Genomic DNA, 22,828 nt, shown 5'->3' on the forward strand with positions numbered 1-22,828 from the left:
TCCATGCATTCTGCACTTATTCGTGAGCGCCCTCATTTGGAACCAGAACAGGAACTGCAACCAGTTCAGAAACCGGAAGTTTCCCGAGAGTGGCGGTTCTCCCCTTATTAGACATTCTCTGGCGCGGTGTTTATTTGAAATGAATGGCGTCGATGTATTCATGTGATTTTTGGCCATGAATCATTGATTTTTTTTATCAAAAGAAGATGTCATGCAGCCAACATAGCTCGTTTAGTTCTGTCAGTGACACAGATTGTTCTCTATCCAGCATTATATTGGAGAAATTCAAGGACGTTAATTTGGATGTAGGCCAATCCGCAAACTGCAGAATTGATTACAAAAACACCCTAGTGTTACTTTGTGCTAAATGCAATATAATCTTGGGCGACTCCCTTGGAGTATGTGGCGAATATGCTGACTTGAACTCTGTCATCTGTTTAAGTAAGTAGTACATAACTTTAATAATAGAAACAACATGTTGGTTAAAACTGCAACTAGAGTTTACCGTAGCCTAACCTGACTTCAATGTTGGGTTTTTATTTTCTTAAAAGAAAGTATTAGAAGACGATACTAACTTAAACGAAAACTTAAATTAGGCTACACATAACGTTACTTGAAATCGTGTGAAATGTCATGTAACGTTAGCTGCTAATATGCTCCCTCGTCCAGAAGTCACTGAAGATGTGATGGTCAAAGGCGATCAGAAGCCCAGCCTTGAGGGCCCACTTGCTACTTGGTGTGTAATAGACTACCAACAACAATCGTGTCAACAGTACACATATTCGATCATGTTGCTCTTGTTTTGATTACACCACATTTTCTCTTTGTTTTCTTTTAGTATATACTCTTCTCTTCAGTGCTCTGGCTGTTTTTCAGTTGTTGGTGGAGTGCTGCAGGCAACCCCACCACATTTGTCAGCAGTGCGTGATTATTTTCTCCTACAGAAAGACCGCATTAACTGGTAAGACAATAATTACCATCCCTTCTCCAGTTTAAACTTCGTTCATTACCAGGTTAAAGGGCTGAAACATATTTGGTGGAGTTTTTACTAATGCCACCCATTCCAGTTTTACTCAAAAGACTACAATTACAAGAATCTTTCCCAAATCTGGTCAAAGTCCTCTGGTGTAAGGATGGCTTAAGTTGAAGAAGTCTATATGATCCAGATCAGAACTATGCATACCAAAACTACCAGACACAAGCAGTTTATCTCCCTTATGCCATCTCTCGCAAATAGCTGACCAGTATCATCTGATGCCACAGCTATTCTTGTTCACCATGTTTCACACAAACACTATGTGCAAATACATCATAACTTCCTTTGCATTTCTGTATTTTCTATATTGCTTGAGTCTCCAGTGGCCGGAACCACATTTCTTGTGTGTGTGGCAAACGGTGCTGCAAGTGTCAAACACTTTTTTTGAACTCTCTTATTACTCTTATTGACAGTTATCATATAATGAACAGCACAATGGTGGATGGATCCACTCTCAACTTTGAGCAAAAATCCATTGGCGAGGAAATCTCCAAGGTGAAAAAACATGTCTTTGTGCACATTTGTACACTTAATGATGAAATATTTCTGGTGAAGCAACTTACTTGGACATGACATGTCACCTCCTCTTTTCCTCTCTTCCTTGGGGTTGATATGCAGCTCAAACAGGAGCTAGAAAGTGAGATGAAGAGACTGGAGCTCCTAAAGGATTTGCTCTGCCGAGGACATTAAGGATGGGCCAGATAAGCCTCGATACAGAAGCCGCCTTATCTCTGAACAAACAGTCCAACAGTCTTGATGACTGGTTCCATGTACAGTGTACATATTTAGTTATTGACATGTGGAAGTATGTGCTTTTTGGTGTTGGTCAAAGTGGCTGCTTGGTTGTTCTGTAGCTGCAATTCTATCAATATTGATGGCAATAAATTATAAAATGTAGGTCTATACTGGTGATGTTTATGTAAACTACATGAATGTTTTATAATTTAGGAAATTTGCAATGTCTTGTAAAATATGATTTAACATTCATTTGAATAAAAAAAAACAATGGATGACCAAATTTCACCGGACATATAGCCTCAGTCACAAAGTCATGTTGTTTTATCCTTTACAATATCAGGAAGATTATACCTTATCTGACACAAAATGCCACAAAACTTCTTGTGCAAACCATGGTTCTTTCCCAACTGAACAATGCATTTCATTGCTAGCTGGCCTACCTGTGTGTAGTGAGGGAGACCATTACAGATGACTCAGAATGCTGCAGCATGTCTGGTCTTTAATCAGCTAAAGAAGACACATGTAACTCCTCTGTTGGTTACTCTCTGTTGGCTTCCTATAGCAGCCAGAATTAAATTAAAATACATCTCTCAGTCTGGCCTAGAAGTTAAGAACTCAGTGGACACACAAATTACAACAGGCCATTTGTATGATTGGCACCATGCTGCTTTTTATTGCTACATATGTGATGCATTTTCTTCACTTTTAACAAAATGGTTAAGAGGCTCATCTTAGCATGCTTGGTGCCTCTCTTAAGTGCATAGTTTAGACAAAACCTACAGTCTTTTCATTTAGAGTTTCACAACACAATTTCCAACTGTTCCAATTGTGCCTTTCATCTGTTAATTAGCTTTGCAAAAAGACAATACCGCTACAACAGATTATTATCCAAATTTTTGGGTCACTACACCAAATGATGTGTCAGTACATAATATAAACAAGTACAGGTTTGTGTTTTTCCATTTTTAAGCAAGAACAACTGATTTATGTTCTGTTTGAGGCAATCTTGATCTTACTGTGATACTAACAAACTTGCAGTTAATCAGTTGCATTGACTTTTCTGTAATTTCATAAATATTTCCTAATTTCCTAACAAATTAATACAAATTAGCAAATAACAAGGTACCAGAAGAATTATGGGAGATTTTCGTTTTGACACAAACATTTTTTACAACAATGCTGTAGTTACCAATCGATTTTCCAAGCAATGATTATTTTTAAGTCATATTCAAATAGTCATACAAAAATGTCATTATTGCATGCAGTACTACACATTTCATAAGTTGCTCCATCATGCAAACACTATTTCCACTGCATTCCTATAGACTGAGACTATATTAATTCATAGATAGTTTTACAACATCATGTCCATAATTAATCGTAGAGGGGTTGACTTTGCGATGTCATGAGATTACAACTTATGTGAAGTGTTTCTCACTGTACAGTACAGATGAGGGAAAGTGCTTTATGAGTCATATCCTTGTCGCCTTCTATCTTGAAGCAGCATTTCAGGGAGATCATGCTGTCACAAGGCGAACTCCCTTTGGCCATCGTGGTCACAGAGAAAGCTCCGTTGCCACGGTGACGGTGGACATACAGTTTAGTGTGTTCATCCAGAAAATACTAGTAATTGTAGCAAGACCACTACACATGTTCTATTGCTTTTGGTTAAGATACAATGCATATTATTCATGTGCATCTGATAATGATGATGATCCTGTTTTAATGTCATCATGATGTAAACATGCTATCGACACATGCTGGGATGTCAAAAGGGACTGCCCCTTGCACACGCAACAGGACCTTTTTTCTAACAATGGTACTTTTGAAAATATTGTTCTGTTCTCAACTACAAAAGAAGATTCACACGGCAATCTTCCAAAACATTGTGGTTTCAGTTTCTTCGCCACATGTATTATGTTAAATCCATTATCCCATAGAAGAGATTTCCGAACCTCTCCATACCACCATTACTATCGATGCCTTCAACATCAGTTATCAAACAGAATGCAATTCTTTTCAACACTGAACACAGCTATTTTATGCTAAGGGTTTCCATTCCACAACACCTCATTTAAACCAAAACTGACACTAAAATCATGCGTAATATTTGTATTGCTCCTAACACTACTTTACATATGCTATGGCTTAAATTGTATTACTAATTTTAAATCTTTTGCTGCTTTCCAATCATTGAGGTATTTATTTACATGAGAATATTTAAATACTTGAGCTCAATATTGTTAATACTCTAATAACCTACTGTTTACCTAGTGTTAAATTCTGTGCTATTCTGAATCTAGGCCACCTAACCTACTTTAGTAATCTACCAACTAAGGACACATCCCCTACTGAGTCTGGGAGAGGTGTTAGGAAGTGTGCAATGAAGACTGGTCTGGATTGCTTTGAATCATGCCACCAAACAGCAATCGATTATGCAGATTTTGAACATTTAAATTAGCAATCCCTCACTGACCAAGCGGCTCATATAGTTTAAACTGAAGAGACATAATATTTAAAGACTTGTGGTCTTCCAATACTAAAATGACATTTGTTTTCAGTAATATTAGGGGCAAAAATTCAGTAAGGGTCAAAGATAAGTCAGAGGGTAAACTCATTACTTGAAACTACCATGGAGCATACTGTCAGGCCTACAGTAATTACTCTCTTCATGTGCTACTCTCAAATTGAATTAAATTGAAGGAGGTCTACTGTACATGTGGGGAAATTTCCTACACAACCATCTATGGTGATCTAGTGTCATAGATTTGAGGAAATGCTTATAGCAGGCTTTTGGTACAGCATAGATCACTTGAACAACCCTACAAACTGCAATTATACTAGCACCAACCACAATCATGCCAAACACATAAATCTGACAACAGCACTATAACGTGTATCTCTGGGAATGTGAAAATGGGCATGCAAGTCAGCTGTGGGCAAGGTCAAACTTGTAGTGTCTTTATGCCTTCGGGGTCGAGCCACTACTCCCTCCTGCTTACCCCAAAAGGGCGAACATAACTCTTACAAGAGGCCTGGCTATGTGTTTTGAGATGGACAGACAAAGACATAGGGAGTCCCCACTTTTGGAGCAATCTCAGACTAATGTTGGAAAAGGATGCTACATCCCAGTTGGTAACTAAAGTTTGTTCTGTCTATACTGTATACACCTTAAAATATATAAGTATATTACTAGAACTATGTTACTCAGCAAGCATCACAACCTCTCATGCATGGCCATGTATAATGTCGGCACTAAAAGCTTGCTACATAAGCATATGGGACTATACATTTTCTTAATGGAAGACATTGGTGATTTTGTTGTTATTTGAACAACTTGTCACTTGTTTACAATATACATATTTATATCAAAACCATCATAGGTAAATGGGAGAGGGAGGGAAAACATATTGCACAAATCCCGTATCCAGGGTGGACCATATGGACCTTGGACTTTAGACTAGTTCTCTCATTGTTAACAAGTATAACAGGTGCAAAAACTCAATCACCCACTATTTTTCCTTGACCGTTCGATTCAGTTCCCTATGTCATTTTTAATCAAACTGAATTATGTGGATTTATCCAGGATATGGATCATATACCTCTATGAACAAAACGCCATCTTGGCCAGAATACCTTTCCTGATGCATGCATGAGGTGGACACAATGTTTTAACTGAATGAATGGGGTGTCTACAAAATACCCTCAAAGATCAAGTTTAAAATATATACCATGATTCTAAGATTGTCCACCATCACCATTTGAAGAAGCACACGTCATCTCTGCTATAATGCAAACCTCAACTTCAAGAAGGATGGGGCCTTACAGATGATTGTCAGTGAGGTAGTGATTTACGTCTTGTTTTATGTCCACCATCTACTTATTCCTTTGCCACATTTTGTGAGCAATCCACAAATAAATTAAAATAAATCTAATTCAAGACAGATACCAGAAAGCTAATTTCTTAATTCCAATCTGCTACTAAAACTCCCACTGGTGTTACAATTAATTGTATAGACTAAAAGCTACATGTTGGTCCCTCCAGCACTGTGTTTAGAGAAGGTGGGGCAGCTGGAAGGGCATATTTGGTTTCATGGATATGTAGTGACCAGCAGTGATCACCACCATTTTTCGCAGCCCAGCACTTGACCTTGGGTGTTTCATCTTTCAACTTGTTCACTGCAGACCTTGCATCTCTGTTGGTCCTCTTGAGTATGCATCCAGATCTTGCATCTCTGTTGGTCCTCTTGGGTATGCATCCTTTTTCAAAAGTAGAGCAACACATCTGTCTGAGGGCAGCAGAGGACTGGAGATGGAAGCTTGAGCTGTGGATAAAAATAGCTGTATGAGCTTTGAGCCAAATTAAATCCTCAGTGTGAACATGACTTCGTTTTAAATCAAGAAATCTGTCTTTTACTTACCCTCTTGAATATGTTAATGTTGGTCATGATATTTATGAAATGTGGGATGACTGAAATAGTTTTACCGTGAAGTGAAAAACAAGGCAACAGGGTTCTGAAAATGAAAACATTTGGGTGTGAGAAAAGTCCATTGCATCTTGCGCCAAAAGCAGCAATACACACACAAATATACAGCCTAATGTAGGCTAATTAAAAGTCGCGCAATCGTGTAAGATATCCTACAGAGACCTAGATTTCATGATAAGGCAAATGACAACGACTGACTGGTGACATTTGTAACTAAATGGACTGCAACAGCAAAAAGAACTTACCCACCAACGACCTAGGAACATATTTTCTACAACACGGCTCAAATCAGAACATATTCCATGGATATTAGCCAGGTTTTGCTTTAAATTAGCACACCCTCTAATAGCTGTTATAGCTGATCTATGATATTCAATTGGCACAGTGGTAAACAAAGGATTACATGAAGCCGATGGTTACAATATAACAACGTAGACAATACATACCGCTACAATTACAACGCGCAGACACGGTGTTGCTGGATCATAGGGACATGTTTGCTCGGTTTCTCTGTACAGGGTAGGCAGTCCTCACGGGCCAGGTTCTTTTCGCCCGGCCCGTGAGGGCTGCAACTACGCCATTACTCTCCCGTTATGCTACACCGCTCGTCCTTCCGCTCGAACACATGTCATTTTCGCTGTTCGTATAACTGAGGCGTATTGCGCCACAGACACATCAGTCAATATCAAAGACCCGCCCTCAACCGACCCTCCCACCCAGGACAGTGAAGTCAGAGCTAGATTTTCTCTGATCAAGTGAGGAAGCTCACCAGACTAGATGGAGCAAACCCTAGGCAAAATGTTATACAAAGTGATTTTTTAGAATGTTTTGCCATGGTAAGTGTAGCCTAGTACGTGGCATTAGGTGCGGGCATCTCACCCTGACTGCCTAAATATTCTTAATGTATGAGGTCTGTAGTGTAAGATACTCTTTTGCCTTCGAAAGAGAACTGCAAATGAAAACATTTTACATAGCCTACTGGCCAACATGCAACAAAAAGGCATTCCTAGAAAGAACATCCTGAATTGGACTCAGAGAGCACAGACCTCCTCCAAGGCCATATACAGTAGCTCTGGTGTATGCAAGTCAAGCAAACTCAAGCCTAACAGTGAGTAATTGGCTTACACTAATGGGACAATAAGCATTAATTATCATAGAATGTACATCACCTTTAGGCAATGGTATGAAAATTCATCATTGGTGCATTAATCACATCATAAGAACACATTATTTCATGAACTAAAAAGGCACTGTTTTAGGCGAGACTGTCCATTAAGAAATGAATTTCACTGGGGGACAAACCAGAGGTGAATGCCAAATGGCACAACAGTTGTGAAAGCAACACTACATTGCTACAGTTGGCCCGTGAGTCGGATTTGCTCCAAAATGTTATGGGTTTGTTCTTGGACCATGCCACACCTTTCCACCAACTTTCATAGAAATCGGGCCTGAAATGTAGTTTTTGTGTAATCCTGAACCTGATAAATGGACAGACAAACCACAGTGAAAACATGACCTTCTGGTGGGGTGATGAAGAAAACAAAGAAGCCACAAGAGGGCATGATATCCTCACTTCAAGATCCCTCAGCAGAGCAGAGCTCGGGACAATCATCCAGTTGCCATGAACCAGTTGCTCATGAGATCTTACAGAATAAAGTAGGAGGTTTAAGATAAAATGGTGATGTGATCAGGAGAGGGATTGTAATGCTCAATATTATCTGATAAATGACAATGAATAATATATTGTGGTACATTACCACATTAAAATACTGAGTCATTAAAATTTAAATAATGAAATAATGTGAAAGGTTAATTATACAGTTACTGATAACATTTCCTCCATACAATTAGCCTAGCCCCACCCACCTAGTAGATCTTCTTTCAGGGAGATCTTGTCTGGAACACCATAGTTAATAACCATTTCCCTCAGACAGGGAAATGGTCAAGAAAAATGTCAGGCCAATCAGCAACAAGAGGGGGAGACAAAACCTAAACTTATTGTGACAAACAGAGGCAGTAACACCTGCAAACGTCAAAAACTGCAGTTGGAAAAATGCAGATTTATTTACAGCAAAGGCCCACATACATCGTTTCCTGACTGTTTACGCTGTTTATTGTCAGTTTGTAAAGTTTAGGCGAAGTAGGAAGTAACGTTAGGAATCTCTGATCAACGTGATTGGTAAGGCTGGACCAATGGTTTCAAAGTTAGTGCCCGTCGCAACGTAAGTGTTTCCCAATCGAGAGTCACCAGACTCTATTCACTTTGTGAATGAGTTTGGATTTTCCAGGCTACCATTCAATAGCATGACACTCCAAACAAGTATGGCACTTGTACTTTATTTTAATCAAAAACATTACACCATTCATCTGTGATATCCTCACAATTAAGAGTAGATTTCTTTACATTTTCCCATTTGTGTATGATTGGTAAATCACAATTGATTCATAAAATTAATTTAAAATACTTTTCAAACCCTTTCAGCATCAATGCAAAGCTCCTGATAATTTAAAATATGTCTTGGTGATTTCTTAAAAGAGGCTGACACAATTCATAAATGTAACTTCAAAAGTTACATTTTCCATTTGACCTCATCCACAATACATAGAGGACAACTTCCAGCAACTCAAACTTGGTCACAGCCCATTGTTAAAGTACCTGGATCTAGTTCAACTACTGTATTAATATATATTTATAAAAACAGTGTATATATTTTTTTTTTTCACAAACAAGGTATTTGATCTCAACTGAAAATGTAATCTAGAATTTTCATCTACTGCTGACAGATAAGAGTCACTTCTCCGGGATGAGGTGGTACTGACCTTGATCCCTGCACTTTGCCATCGTGGACTACACCTGGCCACGGTCAAACCATTTCACCTACAGTGCAGTGAGTTGAATACTCTGTAGTGAGTCAAAGCGTCTGGCAGTGAAGCAAACCTGCTTAAAGGAACTTGATAACCACAGCCATTTGGCTCTGAGTGAAACCATGTGATCAAGGAAAAGCATGGAGTGGTAGCATGGCACTTCTTTGGACTCAAATAATATTGTACATAAATTCGGGACACAAAATTGAAGTTGGACCATGGCATTTTTAGTTTTTTTTTTCCATTTCAAACTGATGGGCCCTTCATTTAAAATCTAAAATCTACAGACCTCAGAATGAACCAGGAGTCCCTGGAATGCTCTGACCAGAGAACGCTGGAGGAAGGAGGGTTACTGTAGATGCGTACAAAACCTGGCAATGACACACTTGCTGAAATGTCCACTGTTTTTATGCCATCTGATGCCTTCTCTACCGTTTAAAGTCACTTGGCAAAAGGAAAGGAAGCTATACCAGCCTTGCAGCATGTATGCAAAAAAAACAATGAAATGTAAAGAATGATCACAAATGCAATTTAAGCCATTATAACAGAAGTGGCAAAAAGAAAACTAGCTCGATGAACAGATATCTGGAGTGATAACTCAAGAAATATCTGACTGGGACACAAATCAGCTCTGCAAAAGTAATGCTGTTCCCTGACTGTTAATAAATAACTCCTCTCCTCTAGCTGAATAGGTTTGGCCTTAAAAGACAGACAAGACAACGTTCTGCCTGCACAACATCTGCCACAGTGATAATACACATACAAGCCTTTAAGGTATTTCTGTTTCACTGAAAAACGGAGTCGATGTACGGTAATTTTCCACTGCTAGGACTGCTTACATAATCACCAATGACCGACAGGGAGATCATCTACAATAAATAAGGGTTCACACACGGGGGTTGAAGGCGAGGCAAGGGATAACCATGGCGTTGGTAAGAAGTAAAATTCCAAGGCACGCGAGTATTCCCTTTGTTTCACACACAGCAGTGCAAGGCAGACAGTCTGAAGAACTGAGAACTAGCTACCAGACGCTCAGAAAGCATGTGCTGCAGGGCTTAGGCGGCCCGGCGTACTGAGATGAAGGGGTGGGAAGGGGAGTTGGGTGTTGCTTCTTGAACTGGCATGGGTGACATCCGATCCAGTCAACAGCGCCGTCTCTTAGTGCAAGAATCGGATGCTCATCTTCTGCTCCACGTCAACCTTCTCCAACACCTGGGAGGAGGTCAGGGACATCATCAGTGAGGTTATCGGTCACGGTCACAGGAAAGACATGGCTGAGCCAAAAGCCAGACAAACATAACGGGTGTGGGTGTATGGGTGCCAAAGTGGAAATGTGCTTTGGCCCACCTTGATGAACTCGCTGAAGGAGATGCACATGTCTCCGTTGGTGTCCGCTTCCTGGATGGTTCTATCAGCGATACTGCCCAGCTGCTCATCTGAAATGTTCACGCCCACCATCATTCTAAGGACCTGCAAAAGATGCAAAAGCATAAACACAAGAGTTACTGACAGCGGAGACTTCCCACTCTGTCTATGCTATGACAATAACCCTAGTATTATGACTAAATACATTCACAGCAAACACTTTAGCCTTGCGGGTGGATATGGAAGCCCTCCACAGAGGTTTGCCATGAGGCGCTGAACAGGGTTTACCACAGCAGATAGCTGAGGATGGCAAATAAAGCCTGGCAGACAGTTAATCCTCTGTCCCCAGACTGCCAGCTAAGGGTAAATACATGATAAGATGTGTCACTGTCCCAGCTGAGCCACCTTCACCACAGCTGCCAACTCCAAAAGTCGTTGCACGGGACAAGAGGTGAGGAGTGGTGACACAAATACAGAGTGAACTATTTGTGACAGAGTGACATCATGCCAGGTCTGCTTGTAATGATGAGTCATCAACTATTAACTACTCACTATTCCCATGAGAAGAAATGTACCAAAATCAAGTACACCCAGAACTAGACTGCATTTCCGGCGGGAACTGCGAAAGTGTGCTTGCCCTGGTCCGGTCACCAACGTGAGCAGACAGTGGCATACGCTATGCTGAACCTGGCTTGATCCAGGCATTGTAACAGTGCCTTTCAGTGTTGGAGCAGTGGCAATATCTCAAAAGCTCTAGGAGAGGGCTATTCAACTATTGGCTTGCGGGTTGAATGCGGTTCGTTGGATTTTACCTTTGGTTCGTTGGATCATACCTTAGCTTCTATGACTGAGATCAAATCAATAAAATAAAATGACAGCAGTGATTGGCTGCAAAAATAAATAATGTCACGCGTCTTGCGCCTCTCAAACTGGGCTATCAGGTAACCTACAGAGGAATTGAAATTATGTTTGTCAGGATACTTTTTAACTGATTTATTTTAAAAAATATGAGCTATGAGTGTGAATGTTATCTATTCCATCCCACAAATTATGTTTTACTGGTTTATTTGACAAATAATCTATATAGATTTGCTCTATAAAGACCTTATGTCTGTTGGGGATTGCGAGCCTGGGGTTGTTTTGAGAGCCTATTGATGTAGCCTCTCTTAGATGTATCTCAGAATAAAGGAATACTTCATATTACTCTAAACCACCATCTGTAAATCAACTGTATACTACTGTCTACATTGCACTATATTTTTTGACCTGTCTCTGTATTTTTCATCACCTTTCTATACTGTGCCTCACATTACAACACAGCTCAGATCTTTGGTTGCTATGAAGGCCAATCGTTCTAAATGGATGGTTGCTATGGCCAAAGGCCAGTTCTATCTCTGCCGTTGTCAAGCGGGCATATGTAGAATTCTGATTAACCTTATCTTATTTGAAACATCTCTATTTTACTTAGCCCACTTCCATACAGTGGGTCCCATTAAGAAGTGGCCACTTCATTCGCGCTTACCGTGATTCACACAGCAGCATTATTAAATTAATCTGTCACCATATGCCTATGCCTATGTTTGCAAAGAAAACATTTGAATTTGATTCACATGAAACGTTACATTTAATGTACATGTTGACAATGAGTAGGCTAGTTGTGGTGTATCCCTTAGTTATGCCTACAATGCAAGTTCCCTCGCGATTGGAAGCTCCTGTAGACAATAGTAGACGCATTTCAAAACATTGCGTTAGGAGTCCTCGCCACTTCTTTTAAGCGGTCACAGACTTAGGTGCTACTTTTAGGGCTAAAGTGCTTCGTGAATTACTGTTAGTAAAAAAAATAGCAGTCCTAAAGTTACAAGTGACGAAGTTACGAGTGCAAGCATCTCATATCAAATGACCATGGCATTACGCTAAACAACATAAATCCCAATTAGCAACATACATCTCCTCCCTATAGCTAGCCACACAAGAAATTAATGATACTAAATCTCTTCTTAGCATGCTTCTCTGTTTAGCATTCTAATAACAGAAGGGGCACATTTATGTTGACCACTACAACATGACTCATTATGTCTGTAACGTTAACTGTATAAAACACTTACTTTCATAAAGGACGCACATCATCCAGCACATACACATGGAAACCGATATTTTAGGTTCTTGGCCACAAACTCAAAACGTGTCTCTCTGAAGCCCTGTTCTAGAATCTTTGCTCTGAAAGCTGCGTTGCTAGGCAACATCAAATAAATTAAATGAGAGTCTTTTCAAGGTATTAAAAGTGTACGTGTGATTACGAATGGATGTGTGTGGTTTGAAATTAGAATAAAACAAGAAATAACATTTCCAATAATTTCCCATGATAAATTACATAATATTAGCACCTTCCTTACTTGTGAAGCTCACACCGTATTTAGTGAAATGTAATACAACATTGCCACCTAGCGTTCAGATGTATTTAACATTAAAGTGACATTTCCTGCTTATTGTTTAGTCAACTCCATGCTTTTAGGAAAACAATCTTTTTATCATAGTTCCCTCTTCAATGAGCGATTACCAGCTCGTTTTTGTAACAGAGATAGCTGTTTATTGTCCCTAGGTTTACAAAAACACCTATTCATATTAATACGTATGGAGTGCTGCCGACCACTGTTCATTACATGGCCCAGAATGCCTTGCATGTCTTTACAACAAAACAACACAGTACAACCTAAATGCCCGTAAACATATGAATTTGCTTGCATACTTGTAACATTTTTAATAATACTCTCCCATCATGATATTTAACAATAATGAAAAATTTATTTTGAATACCGTCAATGTGAAAATAACTGTACTACGTCAGCAATAAATAGCTAATGTTCTCCTAACCATTTCAGTTCGTAAGTCCATACTATCCCATGGCTGAGCAAAGATTTCATGATTGGGCAAGGCTGCCCAGAGACATTGTGACTGCCCAGAGACATTGTGCATACTTGGAAGGCATTGTGATGGAAGTACAACTGTGAATGTGAAAGGTGATAGTTACCAAATACGGGTGGGTAGTTTGCCAAATGCTGGAATCTTTTGGAATGTTTTCTTTTTTTTTTAGCTTATGCACCCTCAAATTGGAGTCCCGAGTTCAAATACAAAATCTGGTATCGATATGTGACAGTGTTCCTGAGATATGGGCGACTTCCTGTTTCGAGCTTCACGCCCGATTTCGTTTGGCTGTGACGGGCAAACGCTTTCGAAAATCAAAAATCCTTCTAGTAACTTTTGTGAGGCTTGGTCCAAGGATCATGTACATCAAGTTTCGTGAAGTTCGGACCAAATTTGTGACCTGTGAAAATTTAGTTTCGCTTTCTATTTAATCCAATATGGCGGACAAATGACACGCCCACTTTACGTCATCTTCTCGAGCAAGTTGCACCGGTACTGCCCGGACGTTTTAAAGTTGGAACGGTGTCTCTGTCTCAAAGGGCCTAGGTGCTAGAGCTGACAAAAAATTAGGGAGACGGGAATAATAAAACTTAAGAAGAACAATAAGTGTGCTGCTTTCAGCAAGCACACATAATTACAAATCGACGGCTTGGTCTCAGGTGACCTGGCAGGTGTGAGGTCTTTGTTCCGAAAACAAAAGCCTCACTCTTTCCCACATCCTTGATGGATGGATTTAGACCTGGATTGCCAATTCTGCTTAGTATAAGAAGGAAATACTCTCACCTGTAAGAGCTCATCTCTGGAGATTTTGTCATCTCGGTCCAGATCATACAACCGGAAAGCAACTGCAATAGGGGGAGAGAGAGAGAGAGTGCAAGAGCGAGAAGGAAAGAGAAAGATTAGAAAGAGCACATTAGGCAAGTAGTCAGTGTGGTTTGTTTTGAAACTTAAGACAAAGGACGAATTTGACAGCGGTCCTCGTGAAGAGGGGACATGGATGCTGCAAGAGGTGAGAATCCCAGAGATGTTAAGCACAATCTAATGAAATAAACCAGTTCGCCAGGTAATACCAGTGAGTCTGTGTGGGTAGAGAGGTACTGGACAGGAGCAGGTTTTGGTGTGACACAAATGCAAAACTCACAGAGCAGCTTATTGCTCCTGCTGTTGAGGGGCTCTCCAGCGTCCGGGTCCTTGTTCTTCTCGTTGTCCTCCACGGGCCGGAAGTGAGCCAGCGTGCGCATGAAGCCGCGGAAGTTCACCTGGTCCTCGCTGAGGGACAAACAGAGCAATGACAATGACCATCGCTGCCTCTCAATAACAGCCACTCGCTCTGAAAACATCAATGTGCGTCTTCACAGCAGACATAAACAGTGATTTGTGTGACGCATCTAATGCATTTTCAGACAGCTGTTTATCTCCCCTTGCTCTCTTCAGATCAAGAGGCAGACCTGGCAGACTCCCTTGTCAAGTGCCGTGTGCACCTCCATAGGGAAAACCTCATCCATCTGAGAGATTCTCCTCATCAGCAATGACTCATGCTTCAGCCAGACCGGCCAAGGACAGAACTGGAACCACGCTCACATTTCAGTATCGCCAAGCAAACAACAAATCTCTTCCGTTTGGGCCTGAGGCGCACATGCATCTCTTAAGCTGTGCTCAGCTGGAACCTGAGCGTTTGGAAAAGTACACGGTTGCATGCTCAAATTAGAGACGCGACCACTGTCAGCACGCGCCTTGATTTAAGCAGCGGATGAAGAGGCAAGGACAACGTGGTTTACGGCTCGGGGTCTGCCAAGATAGGCTGTCAACCCTACTTGAAGTGCAGCTGACAGTGAGACTGATGACATGCAGACATACAGCTGTGCCAATTTCACCTTGAGGTGGTTTATGTTTTTGTGTGTGTGTTTGTGTGTGTATGGTTTGCTGTTATTTGGCACTGCTACAGAAATCCATACTCTAAATTAAGGTTCCTCCAAACCAAACAAAACAACAAGAGGGAGAACCGCGTAAACACCATAAACCATTAGACGCAATGGCTACAATTAACCCGCCTACAGGCCGGATTTTTCTGGGAGAGTAATGATACGCTTGAGGGCACGTCGTCTCGAAATGTATTGGGCTTCAAAGACGACACAGCCAGGACGGTCAAAAACTAATAAACAAAACGCCCAAATGGAACAAGCCACAGACCTCCGGGCCTCAGTTCCGTAAGGCTACGGAGTGAGGCCTTTTTCCAGGGTATTCTAAGTTCAGCAGAAAGTGAACAGCTAAATCCTCAGTATTTCCAATGGCATTGAGAACTATCATGTGGTTGTCTAAGGCAACTCATTGGGTCAACACTTCATCTTGTTATTTCTGCAGACCTCTTCATATCTTCATAGTTGCAGTGTTATTCATGACAATCAAACTACTACACTTTAAATGTAACCACACTTTTCTCTATAGATGACGAGATCTGGGCCTCTATGGAAACCTTTGAACACTCACCCCTCTGGAAAGAAGGCATTGATTATGCGGTCACCTAGAGGATTAATCGCCAACTCAGGGATCCTTTGGAAGTCTTCGCGGCTGAGGGACAGAAAATGAGAATGTGAGATTTATCAGAGAGTTAGTGGGTGAACATACAAGTCTGTGGCATGTAATCATGTAAAGGTATACGTATTCTTACCGAACCGTTTAGGTACAAGACGTTATGTTCAATACAGATGTGTACTGAATATACTGAATGCAGTCAAGCAGGCTTTTGTGCATGTGGATCATGTTTCAAATTCCATGTTTCCCACATACTAAGTGGCAGACCATGTTAGTTTAGTTAATTACCCGCAAAAAACATGACACCTTTTCAGAATACTATTCCTGCATATATGTGTTGAGCATCAGATATATTATAAATGAATATTAGGCTAGCAGTACTTACATGCTAACTGTATCAAAATGTAACCAAACCGTGACTTCAACACTAAGGTATGTACCAAATCGTAATTTTTGTGTACTGTTACATCCCTACGCGTTTTAACCAGTTACCCCTGACTAGGGAACAGAAACAAAGAAGGAACCCAGCTCCTGAGACAATGTTGTGGCAACTAATGAATGATTACGCTGAGTCACTCTGGCATGAATATCAAACACGCCACACAAGAGCTGCACCATGTTCCCTTGAATAGCACTTCCTCTTTAGTGACGGTAGTGGCACCAGCTCAATGTTTAACATAGAAACACTAGAGGGGACAGTGAGATCTCAGGTGTTTCAAAGGAAATATCTTCCTGTTGTGACTCAAAACAAACTTATCCTGATCTGTTTGTCCCGTAGACTGCCATGCCCATAATATAAACATCAATACATCAAGCATCATGCAGAAACTGAATATTCCTTCACTGCTCTGTACACTAACGGTCTTAATAATGTTTCAAGTCAGGTTCTTTCTAGGCCAACAGAGATTAATATCCACGGACAAAAAAATGTATATGTATGTAATGTAATGTAATATAAAGTCCATAACACTAATAGTCTAACTAGATGGGTCACTAATAGTCTAACTAGATGGGTCTATCCCTCTAGTTATGCTCTGATGAATGTTCACAAGATGATCAAAGGGTTTAAACAGTGCTTAAAATGCTATAACCAACTCAAACAAAACTTTGGACTTTGGACAAATGAACATACAAGACAATGGTTAAATTCATATAAACAAACTTGATGCTTCCAACTTGACATCACTCAAGTTCCCTAAACACTGGATCTCAACTGAATAGAGGTTTTGTTTGGGCAATTCAGTCACACAAGTCACGCTATTACATATCTGCATCCATCAAAGCACAAGACAATCCCCTAGATTAAGGTTTCAACCTCAGAAAACAGTCTGACAAAGAAACGTTAGGCACTGTATTCATTTCCAAATTAACTCATTGAATGCCAAGCTGTTTTCGGGAGCTTTGTCCTAGAGTGCCAGCAATCTAGACCATTGTTGATGATTTTTGTACAGCCACAGCATATTCTGTGTTATAGCTATGAACACATACAATGGCACGTTTAAAAGGTGAGACTTTAAGCTCTCGGTGGGTGCAAACCGTGTATTTCTACACGCCTCTGTTCCTGAGAAATCCCAAGCTAAACAGTGGCTAGTTTTCATCAAAATCGCAGTTTTTTTCTAGAAATGGAGATATAACGTCTTTCATGAAGTGTTGCCTGTTACTTACTTGTGTAAACCTTCCGCGAAGTGATCAGCGAGACCTGGCGAGACTGCTACCTAGTGATAGACCCACGAAAATGGCCTGGTTTTGACCTGATGTGCATGCGTCACTGATTCGACCCAAAGCGGCAACCGAGTTATGATAAAATGTCCAGATAAAATGTCCAGATTGTGCGTTTTCATGAGTTTTAGATCGTCATATATTTCATTTCCATTAATCACAGAGTTCCCAAAATCACATATAAGGTGTGTTAGAGTGTCTAGTTTCGTAATAAAAAAAAAGAAGCTAAAAACTTAATATTACGTTTTTGGCACTCAACGCATGGTAAGGAAAAACGTAATATTACGTTTTTGGCACTCAATGAGTTAAACATAGGCAGGAGAGCATGCTGGCATTTCTAGTGCCTAACCTTTTACACTCCTAGCAAGTAAAGCAGAAACATGCCACACGTCTACAGTTTCTATGGCTGACAGCAGCTCACAGGAGTCAGGTTTGACATGTAAAACATTGACACCAAATTGTTCCTTTGGAGCCAGACTGGGTAATAATGAACAAAAGTATGACAAATAGGCTACAAATGTCCAGGCAGGCTAAATGTGGCACAAGAACTTACTCTACTCGGACAACCTCAGGAAGCTCACACTCCAGCTGAAACTACCCTCTTCATCTACCATTACCAAAAGCTAGTGCAAACTCCACTGTTCATGCTCAGCTAGTTCTTATTTCAAACTGGCCACCATATTGTTGCACAACCCTGAATGTAAGCCTACACTTAGATAGAGAAGCATGACTATACGAGTTCATGGGACACTATTTCACAGAGTTGAGTCATATGGCTTCATCCATATGTCAGACATTCTGTTTCTGTAAGGCATTTCGGAGTGTAACTGTCAAGGTCACAGACACTTGGTAAAGAGGTAGTGAGTGTGTGATATGTAAGGTGTAATTGAGGAAGGGGATTGTCGGTAGTTCAAGGTTTTCTCATGTGTCTGCTTGATGACAGGGCAAGAAGTTCAGTGTTGTGGGTGAATGCAGGGGGATGCATAGCATACCTGAGCGCTCCATTTTCTCCTTTATCTAGGCTGTGGAATCGGCTATAGAGACGTGTGATCTGACTATGGGAGACTGTAAAAGAAAGAAGAGGTATAGAGAAAGAGATTATTTGGATGAAGCAGAGTTTTCCCATTGCAATTAAGTTTCAAGATGAAAGGTGATTTCAAAATGCTACATGGGATGAAATTGTAAGGTAAGGGTAAGATGAACTGCCTTCCCTCAAGGGTCTGAACGGGGAGGGGTCAGAATAGTTAATTCTCAGCCATGGAATTTCAACAGGTTAGTCCGGTCCCCGAGGTGGAAATTTGACCAGGGAGATCAGAAAACTCACTTGTTCTTGCTCTTCCACCTCATCACTCTAACACTGTCAAAGCAGTTGATTCAATACATTTCTACATCTCCCTCACACACTCTCCTAGGGAAATGAGTTACAGCACAATCACAACATTTGATGAAACATTGAGGATAACAGACTTGAGTTGAGAGTGCATGTCAATGTTGGGCACTTAGTGATAGGGCAGTTTAACATCAGAAGAAAACAATGAAAGGATTGACAAGGCCCCTAGACCCTAGAACTATAACATTATCCATCGTTCAAACTAGACAGACCATAGGGGAAGTTGTTTGTCAGTCAGTGGCCATAGGAAAAGCTAAGACTGATGCCACAACACTAACGTCACCACAACTGATGGCTGGAGAGGCATTTATTTTTAACATGCTGAGGAAGTGTAGTTTTCAGTCGTTCAAAGCTTTTCTACCGCAAGTCCAGGGCACTGACCTTCAGCCTCAAATCAACTCTCATCGAAGCCCATTACATTACTGTGAGCCTTAGTATGACTGTATTGCAAGGGCCTCCTTACACCAAACAACTTTGACCAGATTTGGGAAAGAGTCTTGTAAGATTGTGGTCTTTTGAGTAAAGTTTGAATGAGGGGCAATAGTTAAAAGACTCCAACCTTTCAAGAATCCTTCCCAAATCTTCTCAGAGATGTTTGGTGTAAGGAGGCCATAAAAGCTAAAGCTACGGGGATTGCCATGTCTGAAGCCTCCAACTACAGGACCAGCCGTTCTCGAGCAACACAACTGATAACAAACAGTCCTGAGGCACAAAACACGGTACGATCAGTATCCCCTACATATAATTTGCATAATGTTTCAGTCTGTTGACCACATGAACGCTATCTTAGTAGTGCCATTCTTTAATCAATCCATGTAAGAACATCCAAATGACCATGTTCGAGGTAAATGCACTCTGATTTTGACACCACTTAACGTTAACAGTTACTGAATATGCTTACTGCGAGGGTAACTTTGATCATAAATAGGGTCATATGATAAAGGTAACGTAACATTGGTCTCAATGTGTAACTGTTAATGCTGCGCAGTTATCAGTTGCTTTTGTTAACAGCAATGTTGCTGCGGGTGAGATAGCCGACGATATCTGGCCATTTAGCAAACGTTAGCTGGCTAACTCACCTTCACTCACACCTAAAAGTTACGTTTAACGTCACTGTTTGAGATGACAAACGTGCACTGCTTTACGTATTATTCGCATTAACGTTAAATATGTTCCATGAACTCAAAGACAACGAACCGAGCACCATATTTGCTTCAGATTCACTGTATAGCATTCCCTAACTAGCTGCTGGAAATCCTTGCGCAACATCGAGAGAAATGACTGACTAGCTAACTTGTCAGCTAGCATCCAGCTAACATACATGATCAATGGTTGCAAACACATAACGTCTAACGTTACACAGAAACAGGGACTTACATCCAGTCTCCTTTTTGATTTCTTCGATGTCCTCCTCTCTGAGTAATGACGACGCTCTGGACCCCATATTAACAAATCTATGGTATGATGAGCCGAGTTTGGCTGGACAGCTAGCTAGCTACTTTGGTTTAACGTTAACGTCAGGCTTCTCTGTCTGTAGCTCAAAGACAACGCTCTGGGCTTAGAATGTTTCTAGGAGAGATAAGTTAGCCTTCTCTGTGTAGCTGACTAGGTGTCACGAAGTCAGGTAGTCGTTGCTGGCCACAAGTAGCCTAGCGTTACAGTCAAAATACAACTCTGCCCAGTGTCCCCAGCTAGTAAGACTATCTTCAGAGTAGTTGTCTCAGCCACCCAGCGCTTTGCTGATTGCCGAAACCTCTGCCGAAACTTCCTAGCACTAGGTGAGAGGCGTAGGCTATGCGTCATGAACCATCGTCACGACGGACTGACAAACCTGGCTCTCATTGGCTGTGAATGAGAGATGTCAGTGGCAAATAGAGCTGCACAGTCCCGCCCACAGCCGATGCCGGATGTAAAAATTCAATGCAATTTCTCCATTGACAATTGCGGTATAAGCCATAAAAACTTAACTGCACGTGGTAGACTTAAAACCAGCTACGGCTGTACTACGCGATTGTATGCTCCTGTAGACACCAAGAGTTCATGGGGCACTAACCTTGTTTTGAGATAAATGCCTTTTATTCGCGATCTCTTGGATAGTCAGCACACATACGTCTCCAAGACGTCTGGAAAAGATCTGAACAGCTTAATTACATCGCGTTCCATTTAGAACGTCTTATTTTAATCTTACAAACAGCGGCGGCATCTCACTGTCAGTGTGTGTAATAGTTCTACATCTTCTGGAGATCTTAATGTCTTAAATATGATCGCGTTCCATTTAGAACGTCTTATTTTGATCTTACAAATGTCGGCGCTGCACCGTCAAGATGCATTTTAGTTCTACATCTGCTGGAAATCTGTATGTCTAAAATACGCTTTATTCCAGTATAGCCTACGTCATCTGCTAGGTTTAGAAATATTATGTGCTGGCTGATCATCATCTTACCTTCAAAAGACTGTCATTTGACATCACAGCAGCACTTCGCACATAGCTAACGATTTGATTTAACACATCCTAGCAAGTCTGAATGGATATAAGCAAGCACACATCCTGAATGCTATACCAGTTTAACATGGCAAATTCAATTGTGTAGGCTATAGCATTTTAATAGTATAGTGATTTTAATTCTTACAAAACAGCCAATATCACCATACAATCAAACTAAATTTCGAGAGTTTTAGTGGTTCCTACCATTTTGTATAGTTGTTTGTAAGTGTATGCAAGTAGCCTAAAGGTCATGGTTTTTCATAGATGCTTTTGACAATATTTACAGAGCAAACCAATAACACATTGTATTACTTTACAGCAACATTACTACACATTTATCACAAACATTTGTTAAACACTGCTTGACATCTTATGGTGCACTGAGACATGCTGTAATTCCAAAACTACTTTCACTTTTCACTTATGAAAACAAAATAATAGACAAATAAACATACCATTTAAACAAGCTCAACATTAATCTGGGGAGTTTAAGGACAAATTCTTACGAATTTGTAAAATGACAATGATTTTGATCAGCATGGCCATGTGAACATTCTTATTGCAGTAGTAAATGGGGGGGGGGGGGTGTACATACATGATCAATGTATCTAACAAACACATAATCAGTAAATCAATCTACAGTACAGTTGCTCGTCAAGCAATAATTGGTGGCTCGCATGGTAGCTTTGGCAAGATTTCGCCAAATTTGGTTTTACTCATTTTGAGTAGGCCTAAACCTGCCTAAACTGTTCGCCAAAGGCCATCATCTCTGACCCCAGCTTGATAAAAACAAAAGTAGGCTCTGATTTAGCCTAGTCTACTGTATGACTTCAACAAGGTGATCTTAAGTTTCGTTCCGCTTACAGTCTCTCACTGCCACTGCAACGCCTTTGAATGCAATCCGCTGCCCTGTTTACAAATGCTACAGCAGACTTAAACTGCCACCTTGTGGCGATAAGTTTTAATATATTTCACGCAGGTGCATGACTCACGGAAAGCACGAATGAAGTGGCCACTTCTAAATGGGACCCACTGTATGTGGTAACAGTCACTACATTTTTTCAAATGTGATTTATAAACATACAATACTGCACTACAAAAACACAAACATCTAAATTATACTTCCCCCTTCACCCAAATACAGTAATGAAGGTGAAAGGAAGTTATTAAGCCTTAATGGTGCCTCCTAAAGAGGGTATTGTCAAACATGCTACTACTAATACTAAAAATACAGCATGAAGAAAGTCAAGGACATGCATGCCAGCTTCCACTTATCCCAGTATTAAAGT

The 22,828-nt window shown here is 40.6% G+C and overlaps 2 protein-coding genes and 1 long non-coding RNA gene across 3 annotated transcripts; 1 reads left to right on the plus strand and 2 right to left on the minus strand.

Moving 5' to 3' along the window:
- Window positions 1–92: 92 nt before the first annotated feature.
- Window positions 93–2,070, plus strand: oip5 (opa interacting protein 5). The gene is made up of 5 exons (XM_048228677.1): window positions 93–441; window positions 670–736; window positions 839–961; window positions 1,450–1,531; window positions 1,655–2,070. The coding sequence occupies exons 1-5, from the start codon at window positions 207–209 to the stop codon at window positions 1,724–1,726; spliced, it is 579 nt and encodes a 192-aa protein (XP_048084634.1). The 5' UTR covers window positions 93–206; the 3' UTR covers window positions 1,727–2,070.
- A 348-nt stretch (window positions 2,071–2,418) lies between these two features.
- Window positions 2,419–6,907, minus strand: LOC125284640. The gene is made up of 3 exons (XR_007191904.1): window positions 6,708–6,907; window positions 6,196–6,289; window positions 2,419–6,099 (listed from the first exon to the last, which is right to left on the minus strand). It is a non-coding gene; the product is annotated as an uncharacterized LOC125284640 (long non-coding RNA).
- Window positions 6,908–8,582: 1,675 nt separating this feature from the next.
- Window positions 8,583–20,854, minus strand: chp1 (calcineurin-like EF-hand protein 1). The gene is made up of 7 exons (XM_048228679.1): window positions 20,432–20,854; window positions 18,657–18,729; window positions 15,901–15,981; window positions 14,555–14,682; window positions 14,197–14,258; window positions 10,474–10,596; window positions 8,583–10,338 (listed from the first exon to the last, which is right to left on the minus strand). Exons 1-7 carry the CDS (start codon window positions 20,496–20,498, stop codon window positions 10,285–10,287), a joined length of 588 nt encoding a protein of 195 aa, XP_048084636.1. The 5' UTR covers window positions 20,499–20,854; the 3' UTR covers window positions 8,583–10,284.
- Window positions 20,855–22,828: the final 1,974 nt, after the last annotated feature.

Source organism: Alosa alosa, chromosome 19 (assembly GCF_017589495.1).
Source record: "Alosa alosa isolate M-15738 ecotype Scorff River chromosome 19, AALO_Geno_1.1, whole genome shotgun sequence".
NCBI lineage: Eukaryota > Metazoa > Chordata > Actinopteri > Clupeiformes > Clupeidae > Alosa > Alosa alosa.

What these genes read in the sequence shown, in the direction of transcription:
- oip5 (XM_048228677.1), top strand. Translation starts at nt 207, where the DNA reads ATGTCATGCAGCCAACATAGCTCGTTTAGTTCTGTCAGTGACACAGAT. An exon ending in CAGAAAGACCGCATTAACTG is followed by an intron (nt 962 to 1,449) that starts GTAAGACAATAA and finishes TCTTATTGACAG; the next exon opens with TTATCATATAATGAACAGCA. An exon ending in TTGGCGAGGAAATCTCCAAG is followed by an intron (nt 1,532 to 1,654) that starts GTGAAAAAACAT and finishes GTTGATATGCAG; the next exon opens with CTCAAACAGGAGCTAGAAAG.
- chp1 (XM_048228679.1), bottom strand. Translation starts at nt 20,498, where the DNA reads ATGGGGTCCAGAGCGTCGTCATTACTCAGAGAGGAGGACATCGAAGAA. An exon ending in AATGCCTTCTTTCCAGAGGG is followed by an intron (nt 14,683 to 15,900) that starts GTGAGTGTTCAA and finishes TTTGTCCCTCAG; the next exon opens with CGAGGACCAGGTGAACTTCC. An exon ending in CAGGAGCAATAAGCTGCTCT is followed by an intron (nt 14,259 to 14,554) that starts GTGAGTTTTGCA and finishes CCCCTATTGCAG; the next exon opens with TTGCTTTCCGGTTGTATGAT.